We start from the raw sequence: 15,054 nt of genomic DNA on the forward strand, positions 1-15,054 counted from the left end.
ATGGAGAACCAATCACCTGTGTCTTCAGCAAGCTCCTCCTCCCCACCCAAACATGATCAAAAACTCAAAAGTATCGTTATGGCCGAGGAGGAGAAGGTGACGATGAACCTTCTGGAACAAAAGCCTCCTCAAGATATTGTGTCTGAAAGGACTATCCTCGAGAGGCCTCGTTTCGTTTTAGAGGTTGTGAAAAGAGAAAGAGCTAGCAAAATTTACTACTGTAGGTTCTGCATGAAGGAGTTCTCATGCCGGCGAGCTTTAGGCGGTCACCAGAACGCCCACAAAAAGGAACGAGAACTCCATAAGAAGCTGAAGTTCATCAGAGGCAATGCTTTGAAAAGATACTTATCGTGGGCCTTTTGGCTGCAGCTATGGAGAGATGTCCTCTGGGCCGTTTATGTACGGGGGAGGAGGTAGCAGCAGCAGTAGACCTTACCTGTCTTCTACTGGTCGAGGAGCCAAAAAAATGAAGACGACCATGTTTCCGCCTCATCACCATTCCATCCTCAACTGGAGCAATACTGCTGGCCGCCATAGAAGTTCTACAAGATATCCTTTAACCCCTAAAAAGTATACTTCAAATGCTTTTTCAAACGATGAGGATATTAATCTTGATCTCACTCTTGGTCCATCTAATCCCATAGGAGGCATAATAATCACGTCTATAATATAAGAGTCATTGATGGTTATAACTGAAATGAGTAAAAGTTTCAGATTATACAAAGTCAACTGGAAGGACAAAAGCAGTAAAATTTGGATTATGTATTTAGCTTCAAATGGTTTATTTTGTTCAGATCATCTCTAATGTATATCTTTATTTTTTACTCTAATATAGAGTAATTTTAAAAATAAAATTATGTAATAAATAAAGGTGAGAATAGAGTTACTTTTAATATAGAGCAATCTTATCATTTTTCTATTTTAAAATAAATTAAAGCAAATGTTGCTCAATAGTAGAATTTTGACCTCTAAAATAGAGCAGGGTTGCGGTGTTGGAGATGCATCAGAGAAAAATGAACTGTAGATTACTTAGAGAGGTACCAATATCTTTTAAAAAAAACTGTAGATTCCAAAGTCGTTTTCAATTAAATATTGTTATCACTTAATTGGTTTAGTAATTGTTATTTATTTGAACACATAAGTTCAATACTTACAATAATCTTCGATTTATTGAAAAATCGGTAGTTTTCAACGGTCGATTTAATAAACTCGCCAACACCATATTTAAAATAAAATAAAATGAAAAGAGAGTTTTAAAAGGATGTTTTTTATACTTATATGCATTATTTAATCTATGATGTAACATTGGCTGATGGTTATATTTTAAACGAGTAAAGAAAATCAGATTACACAAAGCTAATTGGAAGGACAAAAGGAATAAAATTTTGATTATATTTTTATATATATATATCTTCAAATGGTTTATTTTTCTCAGAAAAAGAAAAGGGAACTGTAAATTAGTCAAAGACACCTTTAAGGTTTCAATTAAATATTTTCTGCCCTTGGGAGATTTCATACCTTAAATGAGTTAAACCCTCTCATCAATATATAGTGTGACTCCGGCCCTTTCCTCTAAAATCACAACACAAAAGAGATAAGACAATTTTTTACAAAACAACCTATGGAGAACCAATCACTTGTGTCTTTAACAAGCTCCTCCTCCCCACCCAAACATGATCAAAAACTCAAAAGTGTCGTTGTGGCCGAGGAGGAGAAGGTGACCATGAACCTTCAGGAACAAAAACCTCCTCAAGATATTGTGTCTGAAAGGACTATCCTTGAGAGGCCTCGTTCCGTTTTAGAGGTTGTGCAAAGAGAAAGAGCTACCAAATTCTACTGCTGTAGGTTCTGCATGAAGGAGTTCTCATCCCGGCAAGCTTTAGGCGGTCACCAGAACGCCCACAAAAAGGAACGAGAGCTCCAGAAGAAGCTGAAGTTCATCGAGGCAATGATTTCAAAGGATACTTATATTGGGCCTTTTGGCTGCAGCTATGGAGGGATGTCCTCTGGGCCGTTTATGTATGGGGGAGGAGGTAGCAGCAGCAGTAGACCTTACCTGTCTTCTACTGGTCCAGGAGCCGAAACACTGATGACGACCATGCTTCCGCCTCATCACCATCCCATCATCAACTGGAGCAATACTGCTGGCCGCCATAGAAGTTCTACAAGATATCCTTTAACCCCTAAAAAGTATACTTCAAATGCTTTTTCAAATGATGAGGATATTAATCTTGATCTCACTCTTGGTCCATCTAAGCCCATAGGAGGCAGCAACAATAGCATTAATAACACCACTAATCCATCGTTGGATGGGGATGCTACTAGAGGAACAACGAATCTGACGACTCTCGTGTTTCCTCGTGTGCCTTCATTCAATTTTGTTGCTAGGAACCCGTCTGATTCATTCCCAGGAAGCACCAATCTTTGTCATGATCAGTTTTCTTTGCAAGGGAATGGAATAGGCTCGAGTCACCCGAAAAGTCTCTTCTCAACGGGAGTGGATTCCAAAGCCATGGTGCCTCCTTTTGCTCCTCTTTATCCAACGTCCACCAATCTTTGTAATGGTTTGCTTCCTTTACAAGAGAATGGTTGGGGTTCTGGTCAATCAAACAGTCTCATCTCAAAGGGGGAAAACAAAGCCATGGTGCCTGAAGATGATGATGGTAAGGATCTTGAAATAAGGTGGCTGACCAAGAAAAAGAGATCATGAAGAGGCCGCTCGTAATCTATTTATGTCTCTTTGAGTTCTTCAGTTTTCAGTTCGCTATCGATGCTTAAGTTCACCTCTTCTCTTTTTTTTTCTTTTTCTTCATGCAATGTTTTTCCCTTTTCTTTTTGTTTCTTCATTGTCTTTCGGGCCTTGTTCTCTTTGCGTCTTGGTTAATGTAATTTCGATTAATTAATCAAAACCTCTATATTTCAATTCCTATATCTCATGAGTCTTCTAAAATTTCTGCAATTTTCAATAGTCATGGTCCTTTTAGTCGTAAGCGAAATTTATTTTTTACAAAGGTTAAAGAGATTGTGCATTTTGCATAAAATCTTTTGTTAAAACTTAAAAAGACATTATATTATCTCCACATATATTAGTTGTTAACTTGTAATATATATAAATCCCTTTAACAGACAAAAAAACACTCTTGTAATGTAGATTTTCAATTGTTTGCCTTGGGAAATTGACCAAAAATTTACGAGACAAAAATATGATAACTATACTTACTTTTTTATATATAGTTATTATAGCCTTGTACTCCCTGTCGCAATGTAAAATTTGAATTTATACTAAACTTTTGTGAACATGAGCTATTACTGGAAGGCGCATGATTATTTGGGAGAAGTTGTTCACGAATTAAATAACATACTGCGTAGATTTCAGGACTGGATTATTGACAACCCTAACGGAGGTCTGCTCCGAATCCAGTGGTGGTGAACACGGAGAATCCCCTGGCGGCTCACGCGGCCTTTATAGACTGCGGTAATACACTTATGAACCGAATTACTGCTAATGTTAATCAGATCACTGGTGTCGTCCCTACCGTAGGACCCGCAGAGCTACAAGAAATAATTGACTTAGGCATCACCATTGGTGATTTTTTAAAACTGGAATCTCAAGATTTATTTTATTAATATTTTAATATAATAATATTATCTAATTTAATTAGTTATTTTTAAAAAAATTGAACCAATCATATTATGACACATAAGCGAGACAGGGTCAGAAAAGTGTATCGGTGGATCTGCTGCGAAATTTTGTGTCTCTTTTTTTCCTCAATTTTTTAATTTTTTTTTTAATTAAAAGACATCTCCAGCGTATGTGGGATGAGTATGCTCTGTCTCGGAAGTCAATATCCTTGTCCTTGACATGATTGGAGAGATGATAAATTCAAGCTCTGAGCCATCTGAGTCCAGTTCAAGTTCAGCTGGGTCAGGTTAAGCTCATGATCGATATATATATATTTCTTGAAGACTTCGTCTGTTTATTTTCTTCCCGTCGTTTATATTAGTGGATACGCTAGTAAAGTTCCACTTTTTATTTTTATTTTTCTAGGGTTTTTATCATCTCTGTTAATCCTCGACTCTGATTTCATATATATATATATAAACTAGTAATATTCAATCTCCGTGATTTGTTTTTTTAGCCATACAACTCAAATTTTCTTGCATTTAGAAAAACGAACAAGGCAATTTCTCTTCAACATTTTTCAATCAATGTATAAACTCTTCATGAGATAACATCAATCAACATGCTGCAAATAGATACGAGACAATTTCTTAACTGATATGGTTACTAACTTACTGAAAGATGTGTTTGGAACCATGACGAAGGGTTAGAGATTAATCCTTCAAAACCCAAGCCAAGTTTATTCATTAACGTATGTGGTTAAATAAAGTTCTATCTCCTTATTGCATTTTCCCTCAAGATTGATTGCAACTAGAGAAAATAGACAATAAATAGATAATTGGACTTTAATTACTCTAAAGTCAAGCTAAGTCATTGATTTTTGACCAGCAAGTGCTTTTAAGTTATTCCCACCACGTAACAACAACAAGTAAAAAAGCATGCAAATATCAATAGAGGCTTAGGGCAAATTTTAAAATTGTGGCCTTGTATATATAATTATTTTTTCAGAAAATATATATTTTTAATATATTAAAAAGGAAATATTACCATTTTTCAAATATTTTCATTAAAATGAGATTTAGTGAGTTAATATTATAAAAAGCAAAAATATTTTTTATAAAAGTTAGTTTTATGATTTTTGCAAAGAAAAAGTCCTAAAGCACTATTTAAGAGTAAATATTAAAGCTAATTTTGAAAAAAATGTGGTCTTTTAATTCTTTTATATTTGGGTGGCTTAGGGCAAATGCCCTTAATCTCCCTTACTAGCCCGGCACTGCATGCAAGTCACTGGGATTGAGACAGGAATTCACCATAAAAAACGAAGGCATATAAAGTAACATTATCTACCAGCCTCTATCGAAAAATCACACATTCTAGTTTCCACATTTTATCCTATATTGACAACTTCAGGCCAGGAAAAAAGGACTTCTCCGACAATATGAATAATTCTGACTAAATAAAACTCACCTACCGAGGAGCCAGGTCTCTATCAGAGAGAGACATTAATATTTCCCGGCATAGATTAACCAGATCAGGACTGATACTGGCATTTGACGCCATGCCTAAGCACTGCAGAGAACCAATCTTGGACAGACCATGCCTAAGCACTGCCACGCCATGATCGCTTGTTCATACCATCCGTAACTTGAAATAGACCAAACACATAGTTTCAAATTAAAATAATAGATCAACACACATAGTTTACAGAGCACTAAAAAATAGCAAATTCCATCACTTAAGGGTTTGATACAAAGAAGAAAATCATGCTAATAACGGAAACACTTATATAAGTACCCACACCAACAGGAGAAATTTATACATAAAAAGAGTGATCAGCTTGTTCCTTCCTAGAAGCCAAGGCGGCCAACTCCTTAAGTCTCGCTCTGACTGCATCTGGCGGAAGATTAGGATCACAAAATCATCGCTACCATATTCCCATTGCTCAGATTCAATCTTCTTAAAACCCATGTTCCCAAGCCGGCGGACGAATGGTGCCATCTCTTTTACTTTGTCTTTCATGTTTTAGCAAAGTGAAAGGCATTTTACATGGTTTGGCAAAGTGGAAACAAAATAAGAATATGTCTCATGAATGGAAATTTAAGTAGGGCGTGTCGACGACAACGATATAATATTCTACGTCAGATTGAAGAAGAGTTGGACAATATATAAAACCATTAAAAATGTGTTTGGTTTTGCAATACTGTGTAGTAAAATTTGAAAAAATGACTTATTTAGTTATATGTGTAGTTATCTTTTGAACATGTCTGATGTATTTATTGTCAACTTAAGAGAGAGTGAAATATACTGAAAAATATATGAACATATCGTATATCAAGTATGATAGCACTGAATAAACGTATAATATATGTAGCAATAGTATTTCGCTTTCAGATTAGAGGTATCTTAGCTATTGAGGCTTTTGTTCAGCTCGTTTTTATCATTCAATTGTTTTTTCTCTTCTTATTTCTTTCTTTGCCTTTGAAATATTCTGTTTTGAGATTTGTTCATGTTTCGACTAATTCACGAATCCCTTTCATTTTCAATGCCTATGAATAAAAACACCAGACCTGATATAAAAACCTTTAAACCGTTCACCACTTGACCAATGGATTTCCACAGATCTATTCATTGGTTGTTAACTTATAATGTGTATATATATCGAAAACTAATACCGTTTGCCTTGGAAAAAAATTGACAAAAAAATATATATTCGAATCTTTCCCATCTTATTATTAGTGTTGTAACCTCCCAATATTTTTTACATAAGCTATCATCTTTCATGATATATTTAACAGAAAGGATCATTATTCATTAACTATCGTTATTTGTATGTATTTTTATTGTTATTATAGTGTAGTTATCGAAGTGCTAATTAACTGATACAAAACCGATTTAGGAATGGAATATAGGCTACAACGTTTTGCATACGGGGTAGACAAACAAATGAGATAAAGGAAGTTTTCAACACTCAGTGTCCTGAAAGTAGTCCTTGCAACTATCGTCTATGTCTGGAAAGGAATGGATTTCACTTCATTATCTAGGGTTACATTTCCCAGCCGAACATAGTTTTGATTTGGTTACGAGATGTCTCCACATTAAAGTATGATGGAACATTAATGATATAAAATGAGTCTTATTTAGTGTCTTGGAACCTCTAAAATACTTCTTTAGGAATTGAAGTTGGAAGACATTTAACGGGAATATACCTTTTTCCAACGTTTGATATCATATCAGAAACTGGAATGATACCTTTATGTTTGACGGTAAATATTTTATATTGCTTTGATCTTGTCATAATTTACTTCTATGGTCTTTTTGGGTCACGGTAGAACCGAGGAATTCCCTATAAGATGTCTTGACAAGCATTTTTGGTAGGATTTCGTTTCATTTAAAACCTTCGAATGTTTGGAAAGCACTTGTCTAAATGCTAGATGTGGAGTGAGCTGTTAATGTTTTTGACATCAATTGGATTTTAGTTCGTTTTAGATATCAATTGGATCTGTTTGTATACGAGAAGCAAGACATCCATGGATAACTAAGTAGTTTTCACTTATGAGTAGTTCGTTTCCTGTGGTGTGCATCCGGCATTTTTCTAATGTGGAACAATAGAAATTGATATTATGTATATGTTGATTTTGATATGTGGTGTGGTACAAAAGTTTCTTATGTATTTTTTGAAATTTTTTTTTAATGTTGTATAAATTTTTTTTTATTGAAAACTACTTAGTTATTTACAGTAATAGAATTTCAAAAATATTGTAATGTTGGCTGCGTCAAAATGATTTTCATAAAGCTATTATATTATGTGGTGATGATGTCAAAACGAAAAACAATGAGGTAATCAAAAGGCGCATTTTTTAGAATTTTCCAATGTTTTCACGACCGGATAGGATCGGCCAGTCCGACCAGTTAATCTGCGATCCGAACAATTCTCCGGTTTAGGTTCACTACTAATAACCGAAAATCTTAAAACGGGTAAAACTCAGAAAAAAACGCTATAAACCCACGATTTGGAATCTTTGATTTTTAAAACCAAATATAGGGTTTAGTTTTTTAGAACCTCTCGTCGCTTGGCTTCATCTTCTCTCGCAGTCCTCATCTCTCGTAGTGCTTAGCGAACAGTTGGTTATCAAGTTCTCTTTTATTTTAAATTTTTTTATGTCTCTGATCTCCGTCATTACTTGATTTTGAACATTAACATAATACTTTTTTCATGATCGTGGCTCTGTTTTTTAATTGTGGCTCTGTTTTTTAAACTATCATAGTTAATCATCAATCCATCATCATGTTTACATATATAGAAATCCATTATGTCGTATACTTGTATTATAAATAACCGATCCTCATGTGCTGTGCATCTCTTAAGAATCTGTTATAGTACTATGTTTGAACTCTGTCGTTTTTTTTTTTTGTGTAGTAGTTGTGTATTTTACAAGTAATGGAAACTGAAGAAGACTATGAAGAAATAGCAGCTGCAAACCGTTCAGTCCGAGGAAAAAGTGATATAGCTTGGTCCTATGTGATTCAATCAAATGATTCAAAAGGTTCATTCACTTTATTAGTTTATTTTTGTTTTTAGATTCATAATTTGTTAACTATGGTATGATTATTTTTATTTTAGTATTTTATAAAACTATATAATTTCTATAAATATACTAATATAGTAAACAAATCATAATCAATTGACCCGCAGTCGAACCTGGTTGAACCGATGATCCGGTGACCCAGAAAGTAGTCCGGTTCACCTTCCGGTCCGGTCGTGAAAATATTGGAATTTTCCCTCAAATAAAAAATAAAATACCTATTAAACCGTATTGTGCGGTGATATAAACAATTAGTTATATATGGATAAACTAATGTATATTGGAGATATCATTCCAATAGTTTCATAAGGTCACTAAAGATAATCTGACAATAATTAATGCACCATTATTTTAAATTTTGATTGTGGATATTTTTCTCAAACAAGTATTTCGCCAGTTACAAAATAAAAATAGAAAGTAATAAATAAAAAACAACATAATTAATGAAAATACATTAAAAAAAAGTGTTCAAGAAAGAGGCTGCCTGGATGCCGTCTAGGCGCTCAACAGACGCCTAAATAACCGTCTGAACCATCTAAAATTGCATAAATTATATTTTAATATATATAATTTTAATTTTTAACTACATATATTTAAATTATTAAGTTTTATAACTGTATATGTAATTATAAACGTTTCTATGTTGTTAATATAAGTTAAATAAATGTATTTTCTAACTTTTGTTTATGATTTATTATTTATTATTTTAACATATATTTTTACATAATTATATATAATATTATATATAACATGTTTAATGTTGTAGAAGTCTAAACCGCCTAAAAATCGTTTATGCTCTGACTGCGTTTTAGGCATTATCACCACTCACATACCGCCTAGTACTTTATTGAACACTATAATATTTCTATTTGTCAGTATTAAATTACGATAAGAAAGAAAAACCAAATGTAGTAAAGCTGATGAATATTAGCTGGCGTTTGTAAGTACAATGTTTATGACTTGAATTTAATTGTCTATATATTGTTTTCATTTTCATTGTATTTGCAATTATTCAAATATATGTATGTATATCTAGAAAATAAGTGAAAAAGAACATGTTACTCCATTACATAGAAGATACAATACTGTGATCACTTGATTTAGTTAATGTTGTTTATTTGAACATATCAGTTAATATATATGTCATATAAATACTTACCGTAAATGACGATCGATTTACTGAAGAGTCGGTTTGCAATGGTCGTTTTAACGAACTCACGATGCGCCATTTTTAGAAAAAAAAATATGAAACAGAAAGTTTGTAAATTATTTTTTACACTTGTAGGCATAATAATCACGTATATAATATAAGAGTCATTGATGGTTATAATTGAAATAAGTAAAAACTTCAGATTATACAAAGTCAACTGGAAGGACAAAAGCAATAAAATTTGGATTCTATATTTAACTTCAAATGGTTTATTTAGCTCAGACCATCTCTAATGTATATCTTTAGTTTTTACTGTAATATAAAGTAACTTTAAAAATAAAATTATGTAAAAAAATAGAGATGAGAATAGAGTTACTCTAAATATAGAGCAATCTCTTCATTTTTTCTATTTTAAAGTAAAATATATAGTATAATTAAAGTAAATGTTGCTCTATAGTAAAATTCTGACTTCTAAAATAGAACAGGGTTGCTGTGTTGGAGATGCATCAGAAAAAGAAAAAAAATTAACTGTAGATTACTCAGAGAGGTACCAGTATTTTTTAAAGAAAACCGTAGATTCCAAAGTCACTTTATGGTTTCAATTAAATATTGTTATCACTTACTTGGTTTAGTAATTGTTATTTATTTGAACACATCAGTTCAATACTTACGATAATGTTCGATTTATTGCAAAATTGGTAGTTTTCAACTGTCGATTTAACAAACTCGCCAACACCATATTTAAAATAAAATAAAACGAAAAGAGAGTTTTTAAATGATGTTTTTTATACTTATATGCATTATCTAATCTATGATGTAACATTGGCTGATGGTTATATTTTAAATGAGTAAAGAAAATTAGATTACACAAAGCTAATTGGAAAGACAAAAGGAATAAAATTTTGATTATGTTTTTATATATATATCTTCAAATGGTTTATTTTGCTCAGAAAAAGAAAAGGGAACTGTAAATTAGTCAAAGACACCTTTAAGGTTTCAATTAAATATTTTCTGCCCTTGGGAGATTTCATACCTTAAATGAGTTAAACCCTCTCATCAATATATATAGGAGTGTGACTCCGGCCCTTTCCTCTAAAATCACAACACAAAAGAGATAAGACAATTTTTTACAAAACAACCTATGGAGAACCAATCACTTGTGTCTTTAACAAGCTCCTCCTCCCCACCCAAACATGATCAAAACTCAAAAGTGTCGTTGTGGCCGAGGAGGAGAAGGTGACCATGAACCTTCAGGAACAAAAGCCTCCTCAAGATATTGTGTCTGAAAGGACTATCCTTGAGAGGCCTCGATCCGTTTTAGAGGTTGTGCAAAGAGAAAGAGCTACCAAAATCTACTGCTGTAGGTTCTGCATGAAGAATTTCTCATGCCGGCGAGCTCTAGCCGGTCACCAGAACGCCCACAAAAAGGAACGAGAATTCCATAAGCAGCTGAAGTTCATCGAGGCAATGCTTTCAAAGGATACTTATCGTTGGCCTTTCGGAAGCTATGGAGGGATGTCCTCTGGGCCGTTTATGTACAGCGGAGGAGGTAGCAGCAGCAGCAGCAGACCTTACCTGTCTTCTACTGGTCCAGGAGCCGAAAAAATGAAGACGACCATGTTTCCGCCTCATCACCATCCCATCATCAACTGGAGCAATACTACTTCATATGCTTTATCAAATGATGAGGATCATATTAATCTTGATCTCACTCTTGGTCCATCTAAGCCCATAGGAGGCAGCAGCAATAGCATTATTAACACCACTAATCCATCGTTGGATGGGGATGCTACAAGAGGAACAACGAATCTGTTCACTCCTGTGTGTCCTCGTGTGCCTCCGTTCAATTGTGTTGCTGGAATCCCGTTTGATTCATTCCCTGCAGGAAGATATGTTCCTCCTTTTGGAAGCACCAATCTTTGTCATGATCAGTTTTCTTTGCAAGGGAATGGAATAGGCTCGAGTCACCCGAAAAGTCTCTTCTCAACGGGAGTGGATTCCAAAGCCATGGTGCCTCCTTTTGCTCCTCTTTATCCAACGTCCACCAATCTTTGTAATGGTTTGCTTCCTTTACAAGAGAATGGAATGGGCTCATCAAGTCACTCGAGAATTCTCGTCCCAATGGAAATGAACAAAGCCATGGTGCCTCCTTTTGCTCCTCCTTATCCAACGTCCACAAATCTTTGTAATGATTTGCTTCCTTTACAAGAGAATGGTTTGGGCTCTGGTCAATCAAACAGTCTCATCTCAAAGGGGGGAAACAAAGCAATGGTGCCTGAAGATGATGATGGAAAGGATCGTGAAATAAGGTGGCTGACCAAGAAAAAGAGATCATGAAGAGGTCGCTCGTGTTTGTTCAAAAAAAGAAAAGAAAAAATTTATGACCATTTGAGTTTTTCAGTTTGCTATCGATGAAGCTTATATGTTTCACCGATCTTTTGTTTCTTCATGCAATTCTTTCTCTCTCTCTCTCCATGTTTCTTCATTGTCTTTCTCAAGTGTTCTCTTTGGGTTTAGTTGATGTAATTTCGATTCATTAATCAAATCCCTTTTTTTTTTCAATTGATTGTTCTAAAATTTCAGAATATCTCATGTCGTGTCTCTCTTCTATGATGATGAAGCATCTGACTAACAAATTTGTGAGTTGTTGTTTTTATTGGATAGCTAGGGTTTTGCGATGTTTGGTCTATATTGGCTTCTGTAAGTATTAATGTCATCGCGGGGATAGCTCAGTTGGGAGAGCGTCAGACTGAAGATCTGAAGGTCGCGTGTTCGATCCACGCTCACCGCATTTTTGTTAGTTTTTTTACTCTTATATTTTAGTTCCTTTGCAAAACGACACCACCTTAGAACGTATGTATTTCACTCAGTTTATTTTAATGTATATGGCCGGTTAAGGACCAAATTCTCAATCAATTACGTACAGGTTCCTTATATACTGTATCACATTTTTAAATAATGATTATTCGTCTATCATAGAACCACTACACATGCAATATACAACAACACTTCCAAAAGAAAAGGAAAAATATATACTTGAAAGTGAAAGAACTCTTGCAAGATGATTAAAGTACTCTCGGATATTAAGAGAAATCACTATTTGACAATTCGGTCTGATGCTGTGAACTGTGAAGTATGAACAATTGTGCACCTTTTTAACATTAAAAAATATTGCCCTAAGCACTTATGAGTCAAATTCACTGGGTTAAGAAAACATTTGAAAAAAAAATCATAAGAACAATGTATTTTTTTTGGTATTCTTTAGATGAATTTTAATTTTTCTGAAAACATAATTGATACTTTGTTCACGAATAAAATCATACATAAGATAAGAGTAACACCATGCATGAACCAATATGAAAAGATTCGTAACAGGTCATAGGTTATAAATTATAATTTAACACATGCTCAACAAAAATGTCATTGTCCTATTTATTAGGACCGAGAAATGTGGATCACACTGCTTTCTCTACTAACAATTTTAATAACTTCGTTCATATTTATCGAAATTACGATGTTTATAGTTTCTTGACATATATATCGTCTTACCGTTGTACTAAACATAAAATACTTGGATTTATGATTTAGTCGTCATTACAAAAACTAATCTTAAACCGATACCTTAAATTGGAGAAATAGTCATACTTTTACTTAGAAACGAAGCAGTAAAAAAGGTTAAGTGCAATCGTTGATGGTGTCGCCGCAAAGTTCGTCCAAAGGCGCACAGTCTCCAACTTGTATCTCAATAATTTATTAACAGAATAGCCCCTTTATCAAGCAAGCATTTGACTTTTCACTCCTATAAATTCACAATTAACAATTCTCATCATCATCATCAAAACAAACCAACTCTCCTTCTCTAATCAAAACAAAGATGGAGATCTCAAAGACCCTTTTGCTAGTGACGGCTCTGGTGGCTGCAACTTGTTTCTTGCAAGCCAAGGCAGCTGGAGTTTATTGTAGTAACCCTTACACTCGATGTTACCGCAAGTACATTAACTGTCCAGAGGAATGCCCAAGCACAACAGCCATGAACTCCAAGAACAAAGTCTGCTACGCCGATTGCGATAGACCCACCTGCAAATCCCAGTGCCGCAGTAAGCTTTTTTCTACTCCTTAATCATAAAGTTTCCCACACACGTCTTTTGTGCACTTTAGAGTCAGTAAACCATCATATGTTTTTGCGTGTAGTGAGGAAACCAAATTGCAACAGACCTGGATCAGCTTGTTATGACCCGAGGTTCATTGGAGGAGACGGCATTGTCTTCTACTTCCATGGAAAGAGCAATGAAGAGTTTAGCCTCGTCTCTGACTCTGACCTTCAGATCAATGGTAGGTTCATTGGTCACAGACCCGCTGGTCGTGCCAGAGACTTCACATGGATCCAAGCCCTCGGATTCCTCTTCAACTCCCACAAATTCTCCCTCGAAGCCGCGAAAACCGCCTCATGGGACAATGAAGTCGACCATCTCAAATTCTCTTTTGATGGCCAAGATCTATCTGTCCCAGAAGAAACTCTCTCCACCTGGTTCGTATTTGATACAAAACCTCAGTTTCGTTTTTAGACTACATGTTGATTATTGAAACTCTTTATGTTTTCTTTATAAATTAGGTACTCACCAAACAAGGACATCAAGATCGAGAGAGTGAGTATGAGAAACAGCGTGATCGTGACAATCAAAGACAAAGCCGAGATCATGATCAATGTGGTTCCAGTGACAAAAGAAGACGACAGAATCCACAGCTACAAAGTACCATCAGATGACTGTTTTGCACATCTTGAGGTTCAGTTCAGATTCTTTAACCTTTCACCTAAGGTAGATGGAATCTTGGGACGAACCTACAAGCCTGATTTCCAGAATCCCGCTAAGGCCGGAGTCGCCATGCCAGTCGTTGGTGGTGAAGACAGCTTCAAGACTTCTTCTCTACTCTCCAATGACTGTAAAACTTGCATCTTCTCTGATACACAAGCAGAGATTGATTCAGTTAAGTCAGAGATCGCATATGCAACTTTGGATTGTACTCGTGGAGCATCTTCTGGATACGGTATCGTGTGCAGGAAGTAAAAGAAAAGAATCTTAAAAGAAGAGTAATGCCAGAGAGCACTAGCTTCTACTGGAGATTTTCCAAAGTATAATTTATAAGGAAAAATATGTAACTTTGCAATGTATTTGTATTGTATCATCAACCATGTACTCTAATTTTGTATTAACCTAATCATTGTTACATAATACTAATAAACATTGCTTAATCTACGAATCTAAGTCAATAAGTTCATGATGAATGCAGAGAATATATTTGTTTGAATCAATATGTGTAGCTTGTAGCTAGCTTAAAGAAGTGTCTGGATTGAATATGGTTTTTGTTTGAATAAATTGGTTAAGTACCATATTTTCTAAGAAGATAACAAATGCGGGGATAGCTCAGTTGGGAGAGCGTCAGACTGAAGATCTGAAGGTCGCGTGTTCGATCCACGCTCACCGCAATATTTTGTTTTTTCTCTATTTTACGTAACTTTCTTGAAACGGCGTCGTTCTGCATACTTTTAACTTTTATCCTTTCAGAAGATTGAAACGTCATCGTATGGCTATAAACTATGCAAATTAATAAGACTGATGAAACGGCGTCGTTCTTGCAAATTAACTTTTATCTCTTCTTTCTTAAGATTAAGTTTCATAATCTGAATCGAGTATTCTAAC

The 15,054-nt window shown here is 34.7% G+C and overlaps 2 protein-coding genes and 2 non-coding genes across 4 annotated transcripts; all 4 read left to right on the plus strand.

Annotated features, from left to right (window-relative positions):
- On the plus strand, positions 1-673 carry LOC147935434 (uncharacterized). The gene is made up of 2 exons (XM_087472981.1): positions 1-314; positions 370-673. Exons 1-2 carry the CDS (start codon positions 1-3, stop codon positions 671-673), a joined length of 618 nt encoding a protein of 205 aa, XP_087329107.1.
- An 11,400-nt stretch (positions 674-12,073) lies between these two features.
- Positions 12,074-12,146, plus strand: TRNAF-GAA (transfer RNA phenylalanine (anticodon GAA)). Its single transcript has one exon. It is a non-coding gene; the product is annotated as a tRNA-Phe (tRNA).
- A 1,043-nt stretch (positions 12,147-13,189) lies between these two features.
- Positions 13,190-14,610, plus strand: LOC104725956 (uncharacterized). The gene is made up of 3 exons (XM_010444711.3): positions 13,190-13,452; positions 13,547-13,883; positions 13,968-14,610. The coding sequence occupies exons 1-3, from the start codon at positions 13,230-13,232 to the stop codon at positions 14,419-14,421; spliced, it is 1,014 nt and encodes a 337-aa protein (XP_010443013.1). The 5' UTR covers positions 13,190-13,229; the 3' UTR covers positions 14,422-14,610.
- A 157-nt stretch (positions 14,611-14,767) lies between these two features.
- Positions 14,768-14,840, plus strand: TRNAF-GAA (transfer RNA phenylalanine (anticodon GAA)). Its single transcript has one exon. It is a non-coding gene; the product is annotated as a tRNA-Phe (tRNA).
- The last annotated feature ends 214 nt before the right edge of the window (positions 14,841-15,054 follow it).

This window comes from Camelina sativa, chromosome 11 (assembly GCF_030686135.1).
Source record: "Camelina sativa cultivar CO46 ecotype springtype chromosome 11, ASM3068613v1".
NCBI classification, from domain to species: domain Eukaryota; kingdom Viridiplantae; phylum Streptophyta; class Magnoliopsida; order Brassicales; family Brassicaceae; genus Camelina; species Camelina sativa.